At 44.4% G+C, this 23141-nt stretch overlaps 1 protein-coding gene across 3 annotated transcripts in view; it reads left to right on the plus strand.

The window, feature by feature from the left end:
- LOC140738743 (ankyrin repeat and SOCS box protein 13-like) overlaps nucleotides 1–17090 on the plus strand; it is a 37964-nt gene extending 20874 nt beyond the window's left edge. For all 3 annotated transcript variants that reach the window (XM_073066486.1, XM_073066487.1, XM_073066488.1), the window contains 4 exons: nucleotides 5396–5546; nucleotides 7015–7149; nucleotides 13961–14152; nucleotides 16471–17090. In XM_073066486.1, the coding sequence (XP_072922587.1) occupies nucleotides 5396–5546; nucleotides 7015–7149; nucleotides 13961–14152; nucleotides 16471–16598 (606 nt within the window). In that variant the 3' untranslated portion in view covers nucleotides 16599–17090. The remainder of the gene's footprint in view (nucleotides 1–5395; nucleotides 5547–7014; nucleotides 7150–13960; nucleotides 14153–16470) is intronic.
- The last annotated feature ends 6051 nt before the right edge of the window (nucleotides 17091–23141 follow it).

Consider the following 23141-nt stretch of genomic DNA (forward strand, 5'->3'; position numbering starts at 1 on the left):
CTGGCATTTCTACTGTTCTAACTGAGCAAATATAAAAAGTGAAGAACAATAAACTGTGGGGTGAGGTGGGGGGGGGGCTCTACCTACAGCCTTTTTGCCTTTTCCTGCTGACGCCTTGAAGAGTTAAAGCCTCAAAATCCCCATTTTAACACTAAACTCCAGCAATAGCCGCTCCACTTGCCCTGCCTACTTTAACTTGTTCTTGCCAATCAATTCTGAATGCTGATTGGCCGCTGCTCAAAGCTCCAAACTGCTCCGAGTTACTGCCTTTGCCACTCGGTTGGTGAACCTGAGTGAACTATGTCTTCTCGGGCTTCCAATCCCTCCCAGTGGGTGCTGCTCAAAGCTTTGCTTCTCCACATCTCCAGCACAGGCCTATTTGCCATGAGTTTCCCTCATCTCTCTGCTATTTTTCCTGCCCAAAATCTTGTTGATGTTCCATTCTTTGAGCAGTGCTAATGGGTTCAGTTTAACACTATGGGGGGGGGGGGGGGGGAGGGATCTCATAGAAACGTCCCAAATGTTAAAAAGCCTGAACAGATTAGATATGGCAAAGTTATTTCCCATGGTAGGTGAGTCTAGGACAAGAGGGCATGACTTCAGGATTGAAGGACATCCATGTAGAACAGAGGTGCGGAGAAATTACTTTAGTCAGAGGGTGGTTAATCTGTGGAATTTGTTGCCACGAGCAGCTGTGGAGGCCAAGTCATTGGGTGCATTTAAGGCAGAGATAGATAGGGGCTTGATTAGCCAGGGCATCAAAGGGTATGGGGAGAAGGCAGGGGAGTGGGGATGACTGGAAGAATTGGATCAGCCAATGATTGAATGGTGGAGCAGACTCGATGAGCCAAATGGTCTACTTCTGCTCCTATATCTTATGGGCTAACATTATAAGGCTATTAAAACAAAAACTTCAAGCCACTTTAAAAGCTTCTGCCCCGAGGCAGTTAATCTGACAAACCATTCTAGTTAGCCCTCCTCCACAACCATCTATCAATTGTCACTGGACTGTACTGTAGACACTTTAAACCACATTTCATGAACACGAGATTCTGCAGATGCTAGAAATCCAAAGCAACACACACAAAATTGCTGGAGGAACTCAGCAGGTCAGGTAGCAGCCATGGAAATGAATTAACAGTCAACGTTTCGGGCCGAGGTCCTTCTTCAGGACTGAGAAGGAAGGGGGGGAGATGTCAGAATAAAAAGGTGGAGGGAGGGGAAGGAGGCTAGCTGGAAGGTGATAGGTGAAGCCAGGTGGGTGGGAAAGGTCAAGAGCTGGAAGGGAAGAGAATGAAGAAGAAGACGAGATAGGAGAGGAGAGTGAACCATAGGAGAAAGGGAAGGAGGAACCCAGGGTGAAGTAATAGGCAGATGAGCAGAGATATAAAGTCAGAGTGGGGAACAGAGGAAGAGGGAAAACAGCATTTCATAATGCTTATTTAGATTGTAAATACATGCTGTGTAACGATCTTCGTGCCAGTGGATCCTGACCTCCGAGGTCAAGAGAGTGGGACTGTCTCCGTGCTAAGGCTTTTTCACTATAATATCTTTCACGCACAGGTCCTTGTGTTGCGCATCTTCGTCTTTCTCTTTCAAAAGTCCTGCGGCGATGGGAGAGCAGCGAACCAACAGGTGGAGGTGACCACTGAGTTGCAGTTGCAAACCTGCACGTAGGCAGCCCTTGGACAGATAGTCGTTCTTCTCTGAACCCAGGGCAGTAGGGGAGTCCAGCAGCATCCAGGGTGACTGGGCAGCCCTTTTTAGGACAGCGCTGCCCACCCTGTAATCAGGGAGGGGCTAGAAAAGGTGGCCTAAACATCGCCTGCCCTAGATCATCCAGCCAGTTAACCGCGACTGACGGATCACCCAATCATTGTGGTGGAAATCAAAATCAAAAGAAAAAACCGTGTCTGCACTTCGGACCGGCCTCAGAAGTCATATGCGTGCCCACAGACGTTGTCTGCGCAACACATTCATCTTCCTCGGACTTTGAGAGACTACTACTACGTGCTGGTATTTATGCAGAGTTTGTTCCATATCTGTACTTTAACATCAAACTTTATTTTTTATATAATCCTTTATTTTTTATAATTGTTGAATGTTATTTTCTGTTGTATGTTGCTCCCTGACCAACTCACCACAGCAAATTCCTAATGCATGTAAATGTGTCTAGTAGATAAAGTTGATCCTTGATCCTTACTTTTATTTACCAATCTCAATACAGTGTGTTTTTTCAGACAGCAACAACTCGTGTTGATAATCAGTTTGCGATGACGCGGTGGGGGAGAGGGGGTAAAAATGTCCAAGACACAGGAACAAGCTCTCCTGAGAGAATTCTGCTGTCAAGTTCTCTGCTGTTCTTATCTGGAAAGTACCAAAGTCTCTTCCTCACACCAGGAAATTATTGTAGAACTTCTGTGTGAAGTCTTGCTCAAATAATCCCAGTGCCAACAGTGTTGGGACTGTCACGATTCAAGACTGTTTCTTGTCATTCTTCAGTGCACGAGTGTAAAGGAGAATGAAATGATTGTTCCTCTAGGTCTGGTGCAGCATAAAAAACACAATAAGCATCAACAGAACAATAAAAAAATACTCAGTAAATATAAAAGCAATCCTGTAAAATACAAGGTACAAGCAACGATTATGTACGTAGACTGATAGTATGTGAATAAAATGACACTAGGTGATGTGCATGTAGTGGTGGTGGGGTTGGTGTAGTGGGTTCATGGGTGGAGGTGTTGATCAGCCTGACAGCTCTGGGGAAATGACTGTTTTTGAATCTCATGATTCCGATGTGGATGCTACATAGCCACTTCCCTGATTGAACTGATCAGTCCCTGATGGGTGGGATCCTTCATGATATTGCTGGCCTTTCTGTATACATGTCCTTGGTGATGTGTTGTTGGGCAGCTTTAACTCCTGTCCACTGCAGTGTAGTTTTGGTACCACACAATGGTGCAGCATAGTACAACAGAGAGTCAGGCTGTATTCAACTCAGCCCAGCATTCAACACTGTTAACCTGTCAGTGCTAATCAACAAGCTTTAAAACCTGGGCCTCTGTACCTCCCTCTACAACTGGATCCTTGACTTCCTCATCGGGAGACCACAGTCAATGCAGATCAGTGATAACATCTCCTCCTTGCTGGCAATCAACCCAGGCTGAGCACCTCAAGGACGTGAGCTTAGCCCACAGCTCTGCTGTCTCTCCACTCAAGGCTGTGTGGCTGGGCACAGCTTAAACACCATCTATACATGCACTGATGACACAACTGCTGTGAGCCCGAATCGCAGATGGTGACGAGGAGGCATACAGGAGTGGGATAGATCAGCCGGTTGAGTGGTGTCACACCAGCAACCTTGCACTCAACATCAGCGAGATCAAGGGACTGATTGTGGACTTCAAGGAGAATTCAGGAGAACACACTGGTCCCCATTGAAGGGATCAGCAGTGAAAAGGGTGAGCAGTTTCAAGTTCCTGGACGTCAACCCCTCAGAGGATCTATCCTGCGTCCAGCATATTAATGCAGTTATGAAGAAGTCATGCCAGCAGCTATATTTCATTGTAATTTAAGGAGATTTGAATTGAATTGAATGATCTTTATTATCATTATACATAGGTACAATGAAACTCTGTTTGGCTTCCTCTCAGGCAATCAAATAAAGCAGTCGATAAAAACAAGACAGTAATAGAAAAACAGTATTAAATAGATAAGAAGCAGAAAATAAGTTGCAGCAGCACCAGAGTATCACAGTAATGCACAAAGTGCCATTAGTGCAAGTATTTGAGTCCTTGTGTGTGCTCACAGTTTCAGTCATTGTTCTGTGGGAGTGGTGTGATGGAGGCCACAGCTCTGGGGTAGAAGCTGTTCCTCAGTCTATTTGTTCTGGCTTTTAGTGTCCTGAACCTTTTGCTGGATGGCAGTGGGTCAAACGGAGTGGCCGGGGTGCGTGGTGTCTCTGGTTATGCTGATTGCTTTCCTCCAGAGTCTGCTGGAATAGATGGTGTCCAGTCCTGGGAGCTCCATCCTGACAATTCGCTGGGCCGCCTTCACCACGCGATGCAGGTCTTGTCGCTCAGCGGCTGTGCAGCTAACATACCACACTGTGGCTCTGTTGGTCAGGGTGGTTTCAATTGTGCTTCTGTAGAAGTTAAGCAACAGCTTTTGTGGGAGTTTGGCCTCTTTCAGCTTTCTGAGGAAGAAGAGTCTTTGTTGTGCCTTTTTTACAAGCAGCGAGGTGTTGGTGGTCCATGTCAGCTGTTTTGACAACATAACTCCAAGGAACTTTAGGTTTTCCACACTTTCCACTACCTCTGCATGTCACCAAAGATTCTAGCAAACTCCTACCATAGAGAGCACTATGACTGGTTGCATCACTTTCTGGCATGAAAGGGTCACTGCATAGGATTAAAAAAAACTGCAGAGAGTTGTAAACTTGGCCAACTCCATCATGGCACTAGCCTCCCCACCATTGAGAACACCTTCAAAAGGCAATCTCTCAAGAAGGCGGCACGTAGGGCCCTCACTATCCAGGATATCTCATTACTACCATTAGGGAGAACGTACAGGAGCCTAAAGACACACACCTAATATTTTAGGAACAGCTTCTTTATCTCCACCATCACCTTCCGAATGGTCCATGAACTATTTTGCTCTCTTTTGCCTGACTTATTTTTTTTTAATATCTTCTTATTGTAACTTGCAATAATTTTTATTATTGCACTGTACTGCTGCCGCAAAACAACAAATTTCACGTACATCGATGATGATGAAGCTGCAATTCTGTGTTCAAGCTTCCAAGGTGGCACTGCAGTGAGTTTGCTTAGTAGGGAAACTGGGTCGACAGTGACATCTAGAGGTCAGTGGGAAAAGTGAGATGCTTTGTGTAATGTGCACAAAATGCTGGAGAAACCCAATCAGGCAGCATTTATAGATGGGAATAAATAGTCGACATTTCAGGCTGAGAGCCTTCAGAGGGCTTGGCCCAAAATGTGAACTACTTAGCTCCCTCCTTTGTTGCTGCCTGCCCTACTGAGTTTCTCCAGCATTTTGTGCATATTGCACAAGTTTTACCTTGTACCTTTCCTAGCATTAAAAGAAACATATTGCCTAATTATTGCTGAATTTAACTTTGTTGAGTTTCTTAAGCCATCAAGTTGCTGAATACACGCAACCAAAGCAGATCTTAACCATATCAATATCCGTTCAACATTCTGAAGATTTATCCCATATTAGCTAAGCTACTTAAGTGTTTTTTTTCTCTTTCTGGATTGTCAGTGGGGTCAAAGATGAGTACACTGTCTGAAGGAGTTTTGATATGCTGTTTGTGATTGAAGCATAATTCTATTTTAAAACAACAAACTTACTCATATCTTTAAAATCTGTCTCTTAGGTCGAAGCCAGAAACATTGATGGGAGTACTCCACTTTGTGATGCGTGTGCTGGTGGTAACACTGAATGTGTCAAGTTGCTGTTGACCTACGGAGCAAATGTAAATCCACTTATTTTCACCGCATCACCATTGCATGAGGCCTGTATGATTGGTAAGCTGCAAGTCCTTACAGTAATTAAAGACTGTACCTTGTATCTGGGATAAATAGGATTCTTCGCTGAGGTATCTCTCAAGAGGAGACAACAACAGGAAATTATGCTTCAGAACCATGAGTATAACTCAGTAATTCTTCTGCTTTAACCTATTCCTAGTAAACAAGAAAACCGGGAACTTCTATTATTCTTTATAAATATTAGCTTTATTTGTCAGATGTACAAATAAAGGGAGATGTGTCATTTAGATCAAATCAAATCAGCGAGGATTGTGCTGGGCAGTCCGCGAGCATCGCCGTGATTCTGCCACTGACAACTCACAATCTAACCGTACGTGTTCGGAATGTGGGAGGGAATTCACGCAGTCACGAGGAGAACGTACAAGCTCCTTTACAGGCAGTGGCGGGAATTGAACCCAGGTCGCTGGCGCTGTAATAACGTTACGCTAATAGCTACGGCTTCCATGCTGCCCCTAACAATTTGACAACCTTTTCCAAAGTTTATCATTGTCATGTATACCAAGATACGGGGGGGGGGGGGCGGGCAGCACAGTAGTGTGGCAGCTAGCACAACGCCTTACAGCACAGGTGATCGGGGTTCAATTCCTGCTGCTGTAAGTGAGGAGTTATTACTTTCTCCCCTTGTCCATGTGGGTTTCCTCCAAGTGCTCCAGTTTCCTCCCACCTTACAAAGAAGTACAGTTGGGGTTAGTAAGTTGTGGTCGTGCTATGTTGCTGCTAAGATGTATGGCAGCACTTGTGGGCTGCCACAATCCTTGGACTGTGTTGGCCGCTGACACGAGCAAAGCATTTCACTGTATGTTTCAAGTTTTGATGTGCTTGTGATAAATAAATCTAATCTTTATCTTAATACAGTGAAAAGCTTTTCTTTGCAGGTCATCCTGACAGATTACTCCATAGATAAGTACATCAAGGCAATACGAGAGGAGAAAACAGACGCAGAATATAGTGTTACAGTTAGAAAGAATGAGCAGTGCAGATAGACAAAATGCAAGGGCCACAACAAGGCAGATTGAAATATCAAGAGCTCATCTTTAGCATGTAAGAGGTCCGTTCAAGAACCTGCTATCACTGGGACAAAGTTGTCCTTGAGCCCGGTTCGTTTTCTATCTTTTTATTGACGGGAGGGTGGAGAAGAGGGAATGACCGGGAGGGTGAGGTCCCTGATTGCGTTGGCTACTTTCCCAAGGCAGGGTGAGTTGTTGACCGTAAACAGGCCATAAATGTAAAGACCATCTGACCGAGGAGCAGAATGAACCAGTTCGTACGTTAGTTGGTCACATGGGTGTAATTGGGCAGCCCTGAACTCGTGGGCCGCTGTAACTGTGCTGTATCTTTGAATTTAAAAAGTGAAGTGGAATGCTGTATTCCAAAGGGCTGGGGAAGGGTGAAGCAGGACGAGAGGATGTTGATGGTTTTGTTTTAACTGTGCTTTCCTCTGTTTCAGGTAGTGCAGAGTGTATGAGGCTGCTCATTGACGTAGGTGCAAACCTAGAGGCTTATGACTGCCACTTTGGAACCCCTTTACATGTGGCTTGCACTGTGCCGCACATTGATTGTGCAAAGCTTTTGCTTAATGCAGGTGAGTTTCTGTCAATGTAATGTGCTCTTGCTGGCCTGCTCAGAACTTTAGCTTTCTTGTGAACCTCCAGTGCCAACCTGACATCTGGTGCATTGAGTGATGCACTGGAGGAGCTGTGCACCATAATCAACAGTCACGAGACAGCACATCTTGACGCCTTGCCTATCGTCGTGTGGGACTTTCACAAGCTACCACCAGCATGTCACCGGTGTAACACTCAATCTCCGTTACAGCACCATCAAGAGTGCTTCTGTATATGTACTCCTGGAAACTAGGCAGAGACTAAGGAGCAGCGTGTGGACGGTGAAGGTCTGATCAAGGGAGGCAGAGGAGCATTTACAGGACTGCTTTGAATCAGTGGACTGCACCGTATTCAGGAATTCATCTCCGGATCTGAATGAATATGCCACAACTGTCACCAACTTCATCAGGACCTGCATAGATGAGTGTGTGCCTTCAAGACACCCTAGATGAACCAGGAGATCTACAGTTTGCTGAGGGCTGAATATGTGGCACTCAAGACTAGCAATCCAGCATCCTACAAGAAGTCTAGGTGCATCTTATGGAAGCCCATCATGAGAGTGGTGAAGGCAATTCCTCGTGAAGTTAGAGACACAATTGGAAGGACAGCAGCTGTGGCAGGACTTTCGGGCCTTTTGTTCCTATAAGGTGAAAACTAATGGCATAAATGGTCGTTATGCTTCACTCTTAGGTGATCTCAATGCCTTTGAGGGAGGCTTTGAATGGGACGATAAAACTACACCTGTGCAAATCCCCACAGCATTCGGCTGCCTGGTGATCTCTGTTTCAGAAGCCAAGGTTAGAACATCCTGTGTTATCTGGCAGAGTACTGAAAGCCTGTGCCAGCCAAAAGGTTGGAGTGTTCAGGGGCATCTTCACCCTCTTCTGCAGTCAGAGGTTTCCACCTGCTTCGAAAGGACATCCATCATGCCAGTGCCCAAGTAGAGCAGGGTGAGATGCCTCAACCACTATCACATTCTTATCTACTGTGATTAAGTGCTTTGAGAGGTTGGTCATGGCTAGAGTTAACTCCTGCCTGGACCTGGACTCAGACCTGCTGCAATCTGCCGACCATCACAACAGGTCTACAGCGGACTCAGTCGCACTGGCTCTCCATTTGGCTTTGGGTCACCCAGATATCAGCAATACTGTTTGTCGATTACAGCTCAGTGTTCAACACTATCATCCCTCAGTGCTAATAAACAAACTTCAATTAGATCCCTGACTTCCATATCAGGAGACTGCCAACAGTGCAGAGCAGTAATAACATATCCGTCTCACTGACAATCAGTACAGTTGTACCTCAAAGACGTGTGCTTAGCCCACTGTTCTGCTCTCTCTATGCTCCTGACTGTGTGACCAGACACAGCTCAAACACCATATATTAATCTGCTGACGGTCACTGTGGTTGGCAGGATTTCAGAAGGCGACGAGAACGCCGGGATTGAGCTGATCAGCCAATCGAGTGGGAACAACAGCCTCACACTCAATGTCAGCAAAACCAAGGACTTCGGGGAGGGGAAGTCGGGAGAGCGCACACCAGTCCTCACTGAGAGGTCAGTGTTGGAAAAGGTGAGCGGCTTCGAGTTCCTCCTTGGGCCCGACACATTGATGCATTCGTGAAGGAGGAATTTGAGGAGGTTTGCTACGTCACCAAAGGCTCAAAAAAAAATGTCTACAGATATAAGGTGGTGAACCTTCTGACGGGTTGCATTGCAGCTTGGTGTCGCAGCTTCAATGCACAGGATTGCAGGAGGCTGCAGAGGGTCGCAGACTCGGCCAGTTCCATCATGGGTACAAGCACCCCATCCACCACCCACCATTGAGGACATCTGCAAAAGGCAAAGCCTAAAGAAGGTGGCGACCCTCACCATCAGAGACATGCTGTCTTTGCATTACTGCCACGCGGGAGCAGGCACAGGAACCATCAGGTTTCTGGATGGACCATGAATGCTACCTCATAATTTGTCTTTTGCACTGTTTATTTAATTTTGTGACTTAGAGCAGTGTTTCTCTTTTGGTGCCACAAAACAAATTTCATGACATGTGTCAGAGGTAATATACCTGTTTCTGAATCTCAGATCCATTTCCTCTCACACCTGGTATGGCGCTGTCTTTTGTTAGTGTATCCTAGAGCTGACTGTGTTTAGAAAGTGGACTTGCCATATTCTGAAGCAGTAACCTGAATTAACCACAAACTTAGAACTTCCCATGACTATGCAGTTCCCTTCAATCTGCCACTCCATCCTCCAAAGCTCCCCGATGAACCTATTCTCTTCCCTCCTTGTGTTGAACCTCCTTGCTATTCTACATTCAGTAGCCACTTCGTTTGGTCCTCCTGTACACCAGCTCGTTAATGCAAATGTTTAATCAGCCAATCAGGTGGCAGCAATGCAATGCATGTAGGCATGGTCAAGAGGTTCAGTTGTTGTTCAGGCCAAACATCAGAACAGAGAAGAAATGTGATCCCAATGATCTTGATTGTGGAATATCGTTGGGTCCAGGCAGGGTCATATCAGAAACTGCTGGAATCTTCACACAAACGTTTTCTAAATTTTACAGCGAATGGGATGAAAAGCAAAAAAAAATTCCAGTGAGTAGCAGATCTGTGTTAATAAGAGAAATCAGAGAAGAATGACCAGACTGGTTCAAGGTCATAAGACATAGGAGCAGAATTAGACCATTTTGCCCTTTCAGTCTGCCCCACCATTCCATCATAGCTGATTTATTATCCCTCTCAAACCCATTCTGCTGGTAACCTTTGACTCCTTGATTAACCAAGAACCTATAAACCTGCGCCTTAAGTATACCCAATGACTTAGCCTGCACAGCAATCTGTAGCAATGAATTCCACAGATTTACCACCCTCTGGTGAAAGAAGTTTTTCCTCAGCTCTGGTCCTAGACACCCTCACTATATGAGATACCCTCTCCACATCCACTTTATCCAGACCTTAGGTTTCAATGAGATCCCCCTCCTCATTCCTATAAACTCCAATGTGTACAGGCCCAGAACCATCAGACACTCTTCATATGTTAACCCTTTCGTTCCTGAAGTCATTCTCGTGAACCTCCTCTGGACCCTCTCCAACGCCAGCACGTCTTTTCTAAGATAAGGGGCCCAAATCTGCTCCAAGTGTGATCTGACCAATGCCTTATAAACCCTCAGCATTACATCCTTGCTTTTGTATTCTAGTTCTCTCAAAATGCCAGTGACTCAATTTGCAAGTTAACCTTCAGGGAATTCTGTTCGAGAGCTTCCAAGTCCATTTGCACCTCAGATTTCTAAATTTTCTACCTGTTTAGCAAATAGTCTATGCCTTTATTCCTTCTACTAAAGTGCATGACCATAAGATATAGGAGAAGAATTAGGCCATTTGGCCCATCAAGTCTGCTCTGCCATTTCATCATGGCTGATCCATTTTCCCTTTTAGCCCCAATATCCTGCATTCTCCCCATATCCCTTCATGCCCTGACTAAAGAAGAATCTATCAGCCTCTGCCTTAAATATACATAAAGACTTGGCCTCCACAGCTGCCTATGGCAACAAATTCCACAGATTAACTACTCTCTGGCTAAAGAAGTTCTTCTTCATCTCCGTTTTAAAAGGATACCCCTCAATTCTGAGGCCATATCCTCTGTCTTAGACTCCACCACCTCCTCTCCACATCCACTCTGTTGAGGCCTTTCAATATTCAATAGGTTTTAATTAGGTCAACCCTCATTCTTCTGAATTCTAGTGAATACAGGCCTAGGGCCATCAAATGTTCCACATATGACAAGCCTTTCAATTTTGGAATCATTTTCTTGAACCACCTTTGAACCCTTTCCAATGTCAGCACATTCTTTCTTAGATAAGGGGCATAAACCACTCACAATACTCCAAGTGAGGCCTTGCTAGTGCTTTAGGAAGCTTCAACATTACATTCTTGCTTTTATATTTCAGTCCTCTTGAAATAAATGCTAACATCGCATTTGCCTTCCTCACCACAGACTCAACCAGTAATTTTAGGGAATCCTATATGAGGACTCCCAAGTCCCTTTGCACCTCAAATTTCTGAACATTCTCTCCATTTAGGAAACACTTCCCTACACTGTATCCGTCTACCACTTCTTTGCTTATTCTCCCAATCTGTCTAAGCCCTGCAGACACCCTGCCTCCTTAACACAACTTGTCTCTCCACCTTTCTTTGTATCATCCGCAAACTTGACCAAAAAGCCACCAATTTCATCATCCAAATCATTGACATACAACGTGAAAAGATGCGGCCCCAACACCGACCCCTACGGCACACCACTAGTCACTGGCAGTCAACCAGAAAAGGCCTGTTTTATTCACACTTTTTGTCCTCTGCCAGTCAGCCAATCTTCTACCCATGCCAGTAAATTTTCCCATAATACCATGGGCTCTTGTTAATCAGCCTCATGTGTGATATCTTGTCAAAGGCCTCCTGAAAATCCAAATAAACAACATCCACTGACTCTCCTCTGTCTACCCAGCCTATTATTTCCTCAAAGAATTCCAACAGATTTGTCAGGCAAGATTTCCCCTTTAGAAAAGCATGCTGACTTTGACCTAATCTATCATGTCCCTCCAAGTACCCAGAAACCTCATCCTTGATAATAGACTCCAACATATTTCCAACCACTGAAGTCAGGCTAATTGGCCTATGATTTCCTTTCTTCTGCCTCCCTTCCTGCTTAAAGAGTAACATTTGAAATTTTCCAGTCCTCAGGAACCATTCCAGAATCTAATGATTCATGAAAGACCATTACTAATGCCTCCATAATCTCTTCAGCTACCTCTTTCAGAACCCTGGAGTGTAGTCCAGGTGACTTCTGTATCTTCAGGCTTTTCAGCTTCTCAAGCACCTTCTTAGTAATGGCAACAACACTCACTTCTGCCCCACTGACTCTCTTGCATTCTGCTAGTGTTTTCCACAGTGAAGACTGATGTAATATACTTACGATGTTCCTCTTTGTCCCCCATTACTTCCTCTTAGGCGTCATTTTCCAGCGGTCCAATATCCACTCTCACCTCTCCTTTACTCTTTATATATCTGAAATAATGTTTGTATCCTCTTTTATATCATTGTAGCTTACTTTCATATTTCATCTTTCTCTGTGGCTTGTTGCCTTTTGTGGTTTTTAAAGCTTCCCAGTCCTCTACCTTCCCACTAATTTATGCTATATTATATGCCCTTGCTTTTGCTTTTATGGTGTCTTTGACTTCCCTGGTTAATCAGGGTTGTCTTGTCCTCCCTTTAGAACACTTCTTCATCTTTGGGATGTACCTTTCCTGCACCATCCGAATTTCCCCCAGTCATTGCTGATGTGCCGTCATCCCTGCTAGTGATCCCTTCCAGTCAACTTAGGCTAGCTCCTCGTTCTTGTCTCTTTACTCCACTGTAATACTGAAATATTTCATTTTATCTTCTCCTTCTCAAACTGCAGAGTGAATTCTGCCATATTATGATCACTGCTGCCTAAGGGTTCCTTTACCTTTAGCTTTCTAATCAAATCTGGGTCATTACATAACATTTCCCAGGGCTAAAAAGGCTAACACGAGAGGCCACAGTTTTAAGGTGCTTGGAAGTAGGTACAGAGGAGATGTCAGGGGTAAGTTTTTTACGCAGAGAGTGGTGAGTGCGTGGAATGGGCTGCTGGCAACGGTGGTGGAGGCGGATACGATAGGGTCTTTTAAGAGACTCCTGGATAGGTACACGAAGCTTAGAAAAATAGATGGCTATGGGTGACCCTAGGTAATTTTTAAAGTAAGTATGTGTTCGGCACAGCATCGTGGGTTGAAGGACCTGTATTGTGCTGTAGGTTTTCTATGTTTCGATGTTTCTATCCAATCCAGAATTTCCATTCCCCGAGTGGGCTCAACCACAAGTTGATGTAAAAATCCATCTCCTAGTCATTTAACAAATTCATTCTTTCGGGATCCAGCCCAAACCAATCTACTTGAACATAGCCATTTCATGCCTTTTCTGTCTCCTGTTCTAATCTGTAGCCCACATCCTGGCTACTGTTTGAAGTCAGTATGTAACTCCTGTCAGGGTCCGTTTATCCTTGCAGATTCCTAATTCTACCCACAAAGATTCTACATCTTCAATCCTATGTCACCTCTTTCCAAGGATTTGATTTCGTTTTTTTCACTAACAGAGCCACATCACCCCCTCTGCCTACCTGCCCATCCTTCCAATACAACATGTATCCTTGGATGATAAGCTCCCAACTATGATCTTCTTTTAGCCACAACTCAGAGCTGCCCGCAACATCAGACCTGCCAATCTCTAACTGAGGCTACGAAATCATCTACCTAATTGTGTATACTAAGTGCATTCCATTATAAAACCTTTACTCCTGTATTCATCACTCTTTTTGATTTTGGCCCCCTGTTACACTTCATTTGATCCCACTGATTGCAATTTTGCCCTATGATCTGCCTGACCTTTCTCACAGCCTCACTAAACACTACATCTAGTTGTATACCAATTGCTATCAAGCTGACAGAAAGGCGACAGTGACTCAAATAACCACACGTTACAGCAGTGGTGTGCAGAAGACCATCCTGAACGCACAGCACATCAAATCTTGAAGTGGATGAACTACGGCAGCCGAAGACCATGAATATACACTCGGCGGCCACTTTATTAGGTGCGAAAGATACCTAATGAAGTGGCCAGTGAGTGTAATCTGGTTTTGAAAAATGTAGGTAGTAAGTGTGTTGCAAGTGCAATTTTGGTCATCTGTTTTTGTTCTTGTGTGTCTTTTTTGATCTCCAGGGGCAAATGTGAATGGTGCTAAACTCCATGAAACTGCTCTTCATCTTGCTGCCAAGTCAAAGGATGCGGAGTTGATTAAAATGCTCATTGACTATGGAGCCAATGTGTATGCACAAGACAATCGGGGGCGGATACCTTTGGAGTACACTCATTCTGGATCCCCTTCAGCAGAGTGCCTCAAGTATTACCAGAGTAAGAAACTTTATCAACAAGTACTCAAACGGCACAGATTAAAAATAATGGTGCGCTGTTAATCCCGCACACCACTGCACAAATGGGTCATGCAGATCTAGAAAGCTACTTGTTCCATCTATGTATGGCTGGTCTCAGTTTGGAGGTGGAAATAGGAAGCCTCCAAGGTGCTGCAAAGGCTCAGCTCGTATTAGATGTAGCACCAAGATTGTTCCTGATCTGGTTAATAATAAGACTATAGTCAGGTGAGAAAAGGGTCAGGACTGTAGGAAGTAAAATCGGTTTTCCCATTGTGTAAGTGGAGCAAAATAATTTTTCATTCATTTATCAAAAGTGCTGAGAGTTTGGAAGGGTTAAAGTTGGAAGAGCAGCTGAGGACAGCGCTGAAGTTCAGTTGAAGCAGGTCTTCAATACACGTTCGATTGAATATTTTTATCTTTAGTTGCGAAGGGTCATCATGTGTATAAGAAAGAGGCCAAGGAAAGATGCCACCACAATGGGTTTAGGAAGGGGCGGAGGTTGGGGGAATATACCCTGCTGTACTGTTCTGTGTTCTATGTTCTGATCCATAATGCAAAGCAAGTCAATATAGTTATTAGAAAAGTTCTATTCAGATCAAGTTTGTCTGCTCTCTTGGGATGTTTCAAAGACTCCAAGAGTGAAAGATTCTGCTGTGGGGAACTGAACTCAGTATCTTAAGTCTGATTTCTCCCTCCCCATCCCCCCCTCCACCACAACTTTTTAATTAGTTCATAACTCATCAGAAGAAAGTTCCAGTGCACAAGATTCTGGAAATCCAGAACAGCACACACAAGATGCTGGAGGAATTCAGCAGGCAGGCAGCATCTGTGGAGAGAAATGAGTATTTCAGGCCAAGATCCTTCATCACGATTAACTTGAGGAGCAAGTTCCAAATGGATTTAGAATCATGGTTTATCAGTCATGGTTTAGAATTCATCCTTGGTCTCATGCACATATATATAGACACAGACACACACAAATGATTTTTTAATTTTTCCACTGACTCTTCCCCCTTTATGCAATTTTTTATTGATGTGTTTGACTCTGCCACTCCATAAGTGATTTACAAAAACAGTGTGTTGAGCCTCTTACTTTGAGCAGTTGTGAAAACATTGGAAATGGGTGGGGTGTTGGCAGGAACGAAAAGGCAGCTTAACTGGGCTCTGTGTTTTCCGAATGTGATTCTTCCAGGATTTGTTACTGGCAACCCTTGCCCCCCTCCCCCCCAACTACTAACTCCCACTGAGCCCATTATGGAGGGCACAGTGCCACACCCAGCCCTGATTCTCATTACAAGAATAAAGCACAAATCTACAGCACATTAATTTAAAAAAGAATTGTCCCTATTCATTGCCAAATCTCCTCAAACTCCTAACGAAGTAGAGCTGCTGGCATGCCCTCTTCATAATTCCATCAATATATTGGGCCAGGATAGATCCTCTGAGATGTTGATGCCCAGGGACTTGAAGCTGCTCACTCTTTCCACTGATGGTACCTCAATGAGATCTGGTGTGTGTTCTCCCAACTTCCTCTTCCTGAAGTCTGCTATCAGTTCTGTAGTCTGGCTCGTGTTAAGTGAGAGTTGAATGCAAAGTCTGGGATGCTCCACATAGCACTCTGCGATTGAATCCAGCAATGAATCACTCTCAGAGAGTTCCAGAGTTCTGGAATTGTGTGAACCCTGGTGGGCTCTGTTTCTACATAGCAGAATCAGGTTTATTATCAGAAACGGAAGTGATTCTGCAAATGGTGGAAATCCAGAGCAACACATGCAAAATGCTGGAGGAACTCAGCAAGTCAAGCAGCATCTATGGAAAGGAACAAACAGTCAACATTTTGGGCCAGGATGCTTTATCAGGACTGGAAAGGAAGGGGGAAGAAGCTAGAATAAGGAGGTTGGGGAGGGGAAGAAGAACAAACTAGAAGGTGATAAGTGAAGCCATTGGCAGAGGGGAAGAAATTGTTCCTAAAACATTGAATGTGTGTCTTCAGGCTCCTGTACCTCCTTCTTTATAGTGGTAATAGGAAGAGGGCATGTCCTGGATAGAGGGGCTCCTCAATGCTGGACGTCACCTTTTAGAGGCATTGCATATCGACTTGGTTCAGACCTAATAGTTCATTGGAAGTGAAATTTGGGGCATTTATAATGCTGGAGTGAGAATGTAACCATAGTGAATGAATCAGAGAAATTGATTGAGCATGGTGGGATATTGTGAAAGTGCATTCTAAAATATTAAAATATTTTTGGATTGTACAGTGTTGGATCATTGTTATTAAAGGTTATGTTTTGACTCCAGGTACACCAATGAGCTTGGCACATCACTGCAGACTGACCCTGAGGAAGAGTCTTGGTCCTCGAAGGTTGCAAGATATCCACCAGTTAAACATTGCCCCAAGACTCATCGACTACCTTTGCTACAACTGAGTACAAAATACTAAGACATCTCCCAAAAAAATGGACAAACACTATTGAGAATTAAATGTCACTTCGATACTTGCTTTGTTTGGAAAGACATTGAATGCTTGTGGAAGTATCCAAAGTTCTGGGCAAAGAACGAGACCATTTGGCCCATCCTGTTCATGTCAGCTGTATGAAGGATCTCCCACTGAGCTGCTTACAGGGTGCACTGAGCTAATCAGAGATCTCTTATCTCCTTCCAAAGGCACTTCACGTTTATCTCCACGTACCAGCACCTCAAGAGTTAAAATGTTATTACTGTTTTACATTGCTGAGAGTTTTCCAGGCAGCAGAAGAAAGTATCTTAACCTCTGGCAGGTTGATATATTTAAATCTGGCGTCTATAATTTAAGAATTTTAAAAACTTGTCGCCATTGAAGTCTGTGTGCACTTTTTCCTCTCTTGACAGTATGGAATCTGTCAAATAAACTGGGGCCTGGGAATGCTCACTGCAGACAATATGTAAACACAGTTTTCTTTCTCAAGTAATAGCAAAGCAAACAAAGTCTATTTAGGGAATCTATTTATAAAGAGTCTGATGCACTCTGAATCTGTGACTGAAGAGGTAGTCACTTGCCCTGTTTAAGTACATAGTGATCCTTCTTTGGCAAAATACAGTGAGTTGTACTCTTAAGCTCTCCGAAATGAATGTACAGCAGAGTGACAGGCCCTTCAAAGTCAAAGTAAATTAATTATCAAGGTACATATATATATATCATCTTGTACTACCTTGAAATTCATTTTCTTGCTGGCATTTACAGGAAATATAAAGAAATACAATAAAAATCTATGAAAATATGTACATAAACAAAAACAAGCAACCACTCTGCAAAAGACAAACAGTGCAAATTTAAAAATTATAATAGAGAACATGAGTTGTAAAAGAGTCTTTGAAATTGAATCTGTAGGTCGTAGAATCCGTTTGGAGTTGTGAGTGAAGTTGACCATGCCGATGATGTAGGGTAAAATCCATTCCTGAATCAGGTGGTGTGGGGCCTAAGGATCCTGTACCTCCTGCCTGATGGTAGTGAAAAGAGAGCATGGCCTGGATGGCAGTGGTCTTTGATGATGGATGCTGCTTTCCTTGTGGCAGCGCTCTCTGTAAATGTACACAGTGGCAGGGAGGAGTGGGTTGTAGCTGCCCACCATATCTATGTTAACCATCTACCCCATCTGCCTGCACATGATCTCTGTCCCTCAGTTCTCCTATCTGTTCATGTGTCTGCCTAAAAGCCTCTTGAGCGTTGCCATCGTATCTGCTTCCACCACCTCCCTTGCCAGTAAAAAGGTTTGCCTTGTATATCTCCTTTAACCTCTCCTCTCCCTTTAAGGCTGTGTATGCCCTGTAGAATTTGACATTTCCACCCCAGGAAAAAGATTCTATCTACTCTGTCTATCCCTCTCACAATTTTATAAACAAATAGCAGGTTGCCCCTGAGTTTCCAATGCTCCAGAGAAAACAATTCATGTTTTCCCAACCTTTCTAATCAAGGCAATACCCTGATAAATCTCTTCTGCACCCTCTTCGAAGTCTCCACATTCTTCCTGTAATGCAATCATCAGAACTGCTCCAAATGCAGCCAAGCCAAGGTTATACAACAACGGGACCTAGCTTGCATACTCAGCTCCCTGACCAATGAAAGCAAGCTTGGCGTATGAGTCCTCTACCAGCCTATCAAAGATCTCTATGAAACACCACTGCTCACAGAGCTCCTGGGTGTTGACAGCTCAGAAGATCTATTCTGAACCCAGCATATTGATGCAATTACGAAGAGGGCACACCAGGAGCTATATTTCATTAGGAGTTTGAAGAGATTTGGTATGTTACCAAAGACCCTAGCAAGTTCTTGCAGATGTTCCATGGAGAGCATTCTAACTGGTTGCATCACCATCTGGCACGGAGGGGCCACTGCACAGGATTGGAAAAATCTGCAGGAGGTTTTAAACTCAACCAGGTCCATCATGGACACCAGCTTCCCCACCATCAAGGACATCATCAAAGAGCGATGCCTCATTAAGGACCCTTACCATCCAGGACACGTCCTTTACTCACTGCTACCATCAGAGAGGAACTACCGGAGCCTGAAGACACACACTCAATGTTTTAAGAACAGCTTCTCCCCCTTCATCAAGATGTTTCTGAATGCACAATGAACCCATGAATGCTACCTCGCTATTTTTGGTCTCTTTGTATTATTTAGTAATTTATGTTTAAATTATATTTATTTATTATAACTTATAGTATATTATATGTATTGCACTGTACTGCTACCACAGAACAAATTTTGCAACATATATCAATGAAAATAAACCTGGTACTGATTCTAATTCAATCAGAATAACAACCCTCCATTACTTCCTTCTGTCTTCTATAGCCAATCGAATTTTTAATCCAATCTACCAAATCACACATTTGCCCTTTGAATGTGAGGACAGTGTGTGACTCTGAGTAGATTGAAAAAATGCTTATCCAAGAGTCCCTGAAATGTCCCTAATGTATCGGCTTCTACCACCCCGGCACTTACCATTCTGTTTGTAAGAAAAACCTGCCTCTGGCATCTTCCTTAAACTTGCCTCCACTCGTGTTAAATAGATGTCTTCTGGTATTGGGCATCACCACCCTGGACAAAAGGCTCTATCCACACCTCACCATCTTATATCTACCAAGTTGCCTCTCATCCTCCTTTGCTCCACGGAGAAAAGCCCTGGCTCATGCAGAACCTTTTGCACATCACTTGACTGAGTGAAACCTGTGCTTGCCAGCTCACGGCTCTACCTGATGTTTACTTTGTGATGGGAGTCCATAAGAGTCTTCACCAACGTCAATACCTCACTGTCGTTTCAAGCCATCCGGACATCAATATGGTAGTCAATACTATACTGTCTCCAAAACTGAACTTCTATACCAGCCTCCTCCTCTGTGTAGTCCCAGTGAGACCCAACCACCAGTCATATCAGTCAATGGGGTAGCGCTGAAATGTTCTGACTCTTTCACATACTTAGGAAGCACTGTGACCAATGCCAACTCATCAGATCTGGAAGTTGAGAAGAGAATTTAATCAGCTACAAAAGTCTTTTGTGCTTTGCAGAAGCAACTTTGGTCTCGCCACAACATTAAAATGGCAACCAAGGTCAAAGTGTATAACACACTGTTTTACCATCTCTGCTTTATTCAACTGAAACAATGACATTGTATCGGAAGCACATGAAGAAATTGACCAAGACACAACTCAGGCATTTATGCCAAATATTACACATCAAGTGGCAAGAGAGGGTACGAGATGTGGAGGTGCTCAAACACGCTGGGACAGTCAGCGCAGAATTGCTCATCACAGCTTCTCAGCTGCGTTGGACTGGTCATGTCACAAGAATGAGCGATGATCATTTACCCAAAGCTGTTTTCTATGGTGAGCTACATGAAGGAAAGAGGAAACATGGTGGTCAGAAGCTGCGCTACAAAGATGTGCTCAAGCTCCATATGAAGAACACTGACATGAATGTCAGCACCTGGGAGAAAGATGCTTTGGACAGAAGAAGTTGGCACTGCATTGTCAATCCCAGCTGTGGAGGAGAAAAGGCAGAAGAAATATGAAGCTGGTCATGAATGCAGACATTCAGTGCTAGACCAGTCAAATCACAAATGCAACCGATGTGGGAGACAGTGTCGATCCAGTGCTGGTCTTGTGGCCCATAAACGTGCCTGCAGAGACTAAACTCTCAGCACAGTCAACATCGAAATCGGTGGACAGCTGAAGAAGAAGTCAATAAAGAGACTGCATACTAGTCAGAGGCCTCAACAAACAAACTGTTTATGGCTTCAGTGCCTCCATCATTACCTCCCCCAACGCACCCATCCCACCAAATCATCTACCAACCTATCCCTGCATGCCAAGCAAAGCCTGACTAACGCTCTTGGCCAACTTTAGGGCTGGGTATTTTGAAGCTCCTGGGTGGAGATTGTGGTGAATGGTGCATTTGCTGCAGGTATGAATTGAGTAACTCAGGTGTAGTAAGGTGTCACTTACTGACATGGCCAAGTGTAGTGTTAACTCTCCAATATTGGTGTCCGTATAATTCCAATTGCTCCTGCTGTCTGACAGACATAATGAACTAGGATTGGAAAAGGATTGAAGCCTTCAAATAATTTCATGTTAATGTCACAGCCAAGAAAGCTTACCAATGCCTCTACTTCTTTGGCATGTCCCTGTTGACCTTAACAATTGTTTTCAATGTACTTTATTCTGTCATAGAGAGACATAATTCTTTCTGAGTATAACATCTGAGTGTGGTAACTGCTCGACCTGTGACCATAACAAACAGCTCAGTACATCGCAAGCGCCAACTACCTCTCTATGGACTCTCTCTATGCTTCTCACTACCTCACGGTCTGGACATTAGTGCAAAGAACATTATTAGAAACAAGTCCATGGTAGTGCAAGAAGTGGTTTGTGATGTTCCATTGCTGAGATAGGGTTAGGGTTGCGCAGGTTGTAGGAAAGTAGCTGTTTCTGAACCTGGTGGTGTGGGACTTCGGGCTTCTGTACCTGCTGCCTGACAGTAGCATCAAGGAGAGGGCACGGTCTGGATGGCATGGATCCTTAATGATAAATACTGCCTTTTGAGGTAGCACCTCCTATAGATGCTGTCAGTGGTGGGGAGGCTTGTGCCCAAGATGGGCAAGGCCGTGTGCTCAACTCAAACTTCAAGTTCAAAGTGCATTTATCATCGAAGTATGTACACAATATACGACCTTGAGATTTGTCTCCTGACAGGCAGCCACAAAACAAAGAAACCCAATAGAAATCAATTAAAAAAAAACAACCAATGTACAAAAAAAAGAGAACAAATCGTGTGAACAATAAAAGTAAGCAAATATCATTCAGAACTAAAGTTCAGGAAAGTGAGTTCACAGCCGCGAAGCCAGTCATCACTGCTGCTGGTCCAGGAGCCTCTCAGTTTTGCGCCACAGCCTCAGTTCAGTGCAGAGATGAGTAAACCTCACAAAGCAGCAAGCTGGACACTGGCCTGTCCCTCACCTCCGGCCCCAACACCCTGACCTTTTCAATCTGACCAGGTGCTAAAACCGGCCAAACATTGGCTCTCCCTTGCTCTCGGACCCGGGCCCTGCCACTTCAATATGTTCTTGGGCCCAGGCCCTGCAGCCTCCATTTGGCCTGACACTGACCTTTCCAATCTGGCCCGGTGCTTAAACAGGTCAAACATCATCTTGTTCCTCACTCTCAGGCCCGGGCCCCACCACCTCGACTCTGCCCCACTTTGGCTCGTTTCACCTCACTTCGAATCGTCTCCAAGTCCACTCCAACAATGGTCAAACGTTGGCTTATTCCTCACTTTCAGGCCTGGGCCGTGCCACCTTGATTTAGCCCATACACTCCACGCTATAACTATCCTGTACCTTTGAGACTTCAGTTCACACCACAAAAATGCCAGGTCGTGCAGGCAATTCAAAAGCTCAACTCTGACAGGGAAGTTACAGGAAGTTGCAATGATCATCGTCCAAACAAAGTGTGATTAATTGCGTAACTAGTAGTTTTGTTTGCTGCCAGTAAGGCATCGGTATGTTTCACCAGTGCCATCTTAGACCAACGCTCTGCAGCCTCTCACTTTCCTGCACATTGGAATTGCAGTACCAGGCCATGAGGAAACTCGTCGGGATACTTTGAGAAGTGCATCTGTAGAAGTTTGTTGCATAACTTCTTCACATTTCAATTTCCCCACTTCAGAGTCAGAAAGGATGCTTCTTAATCAGCCTCCTGCCAATCCTCCACCCCTATTCTTGCTGAGCATCGATTAAAGCATATTTGGTCTAGAAGTAGATAATGGCCACTTGACTGCATTTGTGGTATGATTTTAGGCAAGAGGAGCACTGCCACTTGGTGGGAGGTAGAACCATATCTTTGTGTCATTGCCTCCTCCCATCCAAAAACAGGGGGAGAAGGCCTTCACCTCAATATTCCTCTTGATCTTACAACAAATTCAAAATGACCATGGCTAGGTGCTCTTAGGGACACCTTACTGGAGCTTCCCAAAGGACCAATGTAGACCTTGTAAAAGTACTGCAATCACTCAAGTGGAGTATGACGTTCTTCTAAGGGAACATGTTTTGAGATGTTAGGGGTGGATCCCCTTAATGGAGAACCACTGTGCATGACTTTGTTTAATGGGAGAGGCTGATGCATTGGCACACAGCCCTTGACAAATTGAAGACAGGATCCAGTGGCATGAAATGAAAGATGACTGAGGACCCTTCCGTACTGCAGCCCTCCTCCAACTTCACCGCCGTTGTGATGTGTCATCTCCACCGTTGATGCCTTGGTTGGATCTCTCCTTATCTGGAACCTCCCCCTTGACTTTATCACCATGGGTAACCCTACCAGGAGCTAAGCATCAGATGGCTAAACTCCAGACAGATTCAGTGTCAGGATCTCAGGAACTCATAATCCTCTCCACCACAAAAAGGTTACGATCCTTGGGGGAAAAATGATGTAC

Source organism: Hemitrygon akajei, chromosome 14 (genome assembly GCF_048418815.1).
Source record: "Hemitrygon akajei chromosome 14, sHemAka1.3, whole genome shotgun sequence".
Taxonomy (NCBI): domain Eukaryota; kingdom Metazoa; phylum Chordata; class Chondrichthyes; order Myliobatiformes; family Dasyatidae; genus Hemitrygon; species Hemitrygon akajei.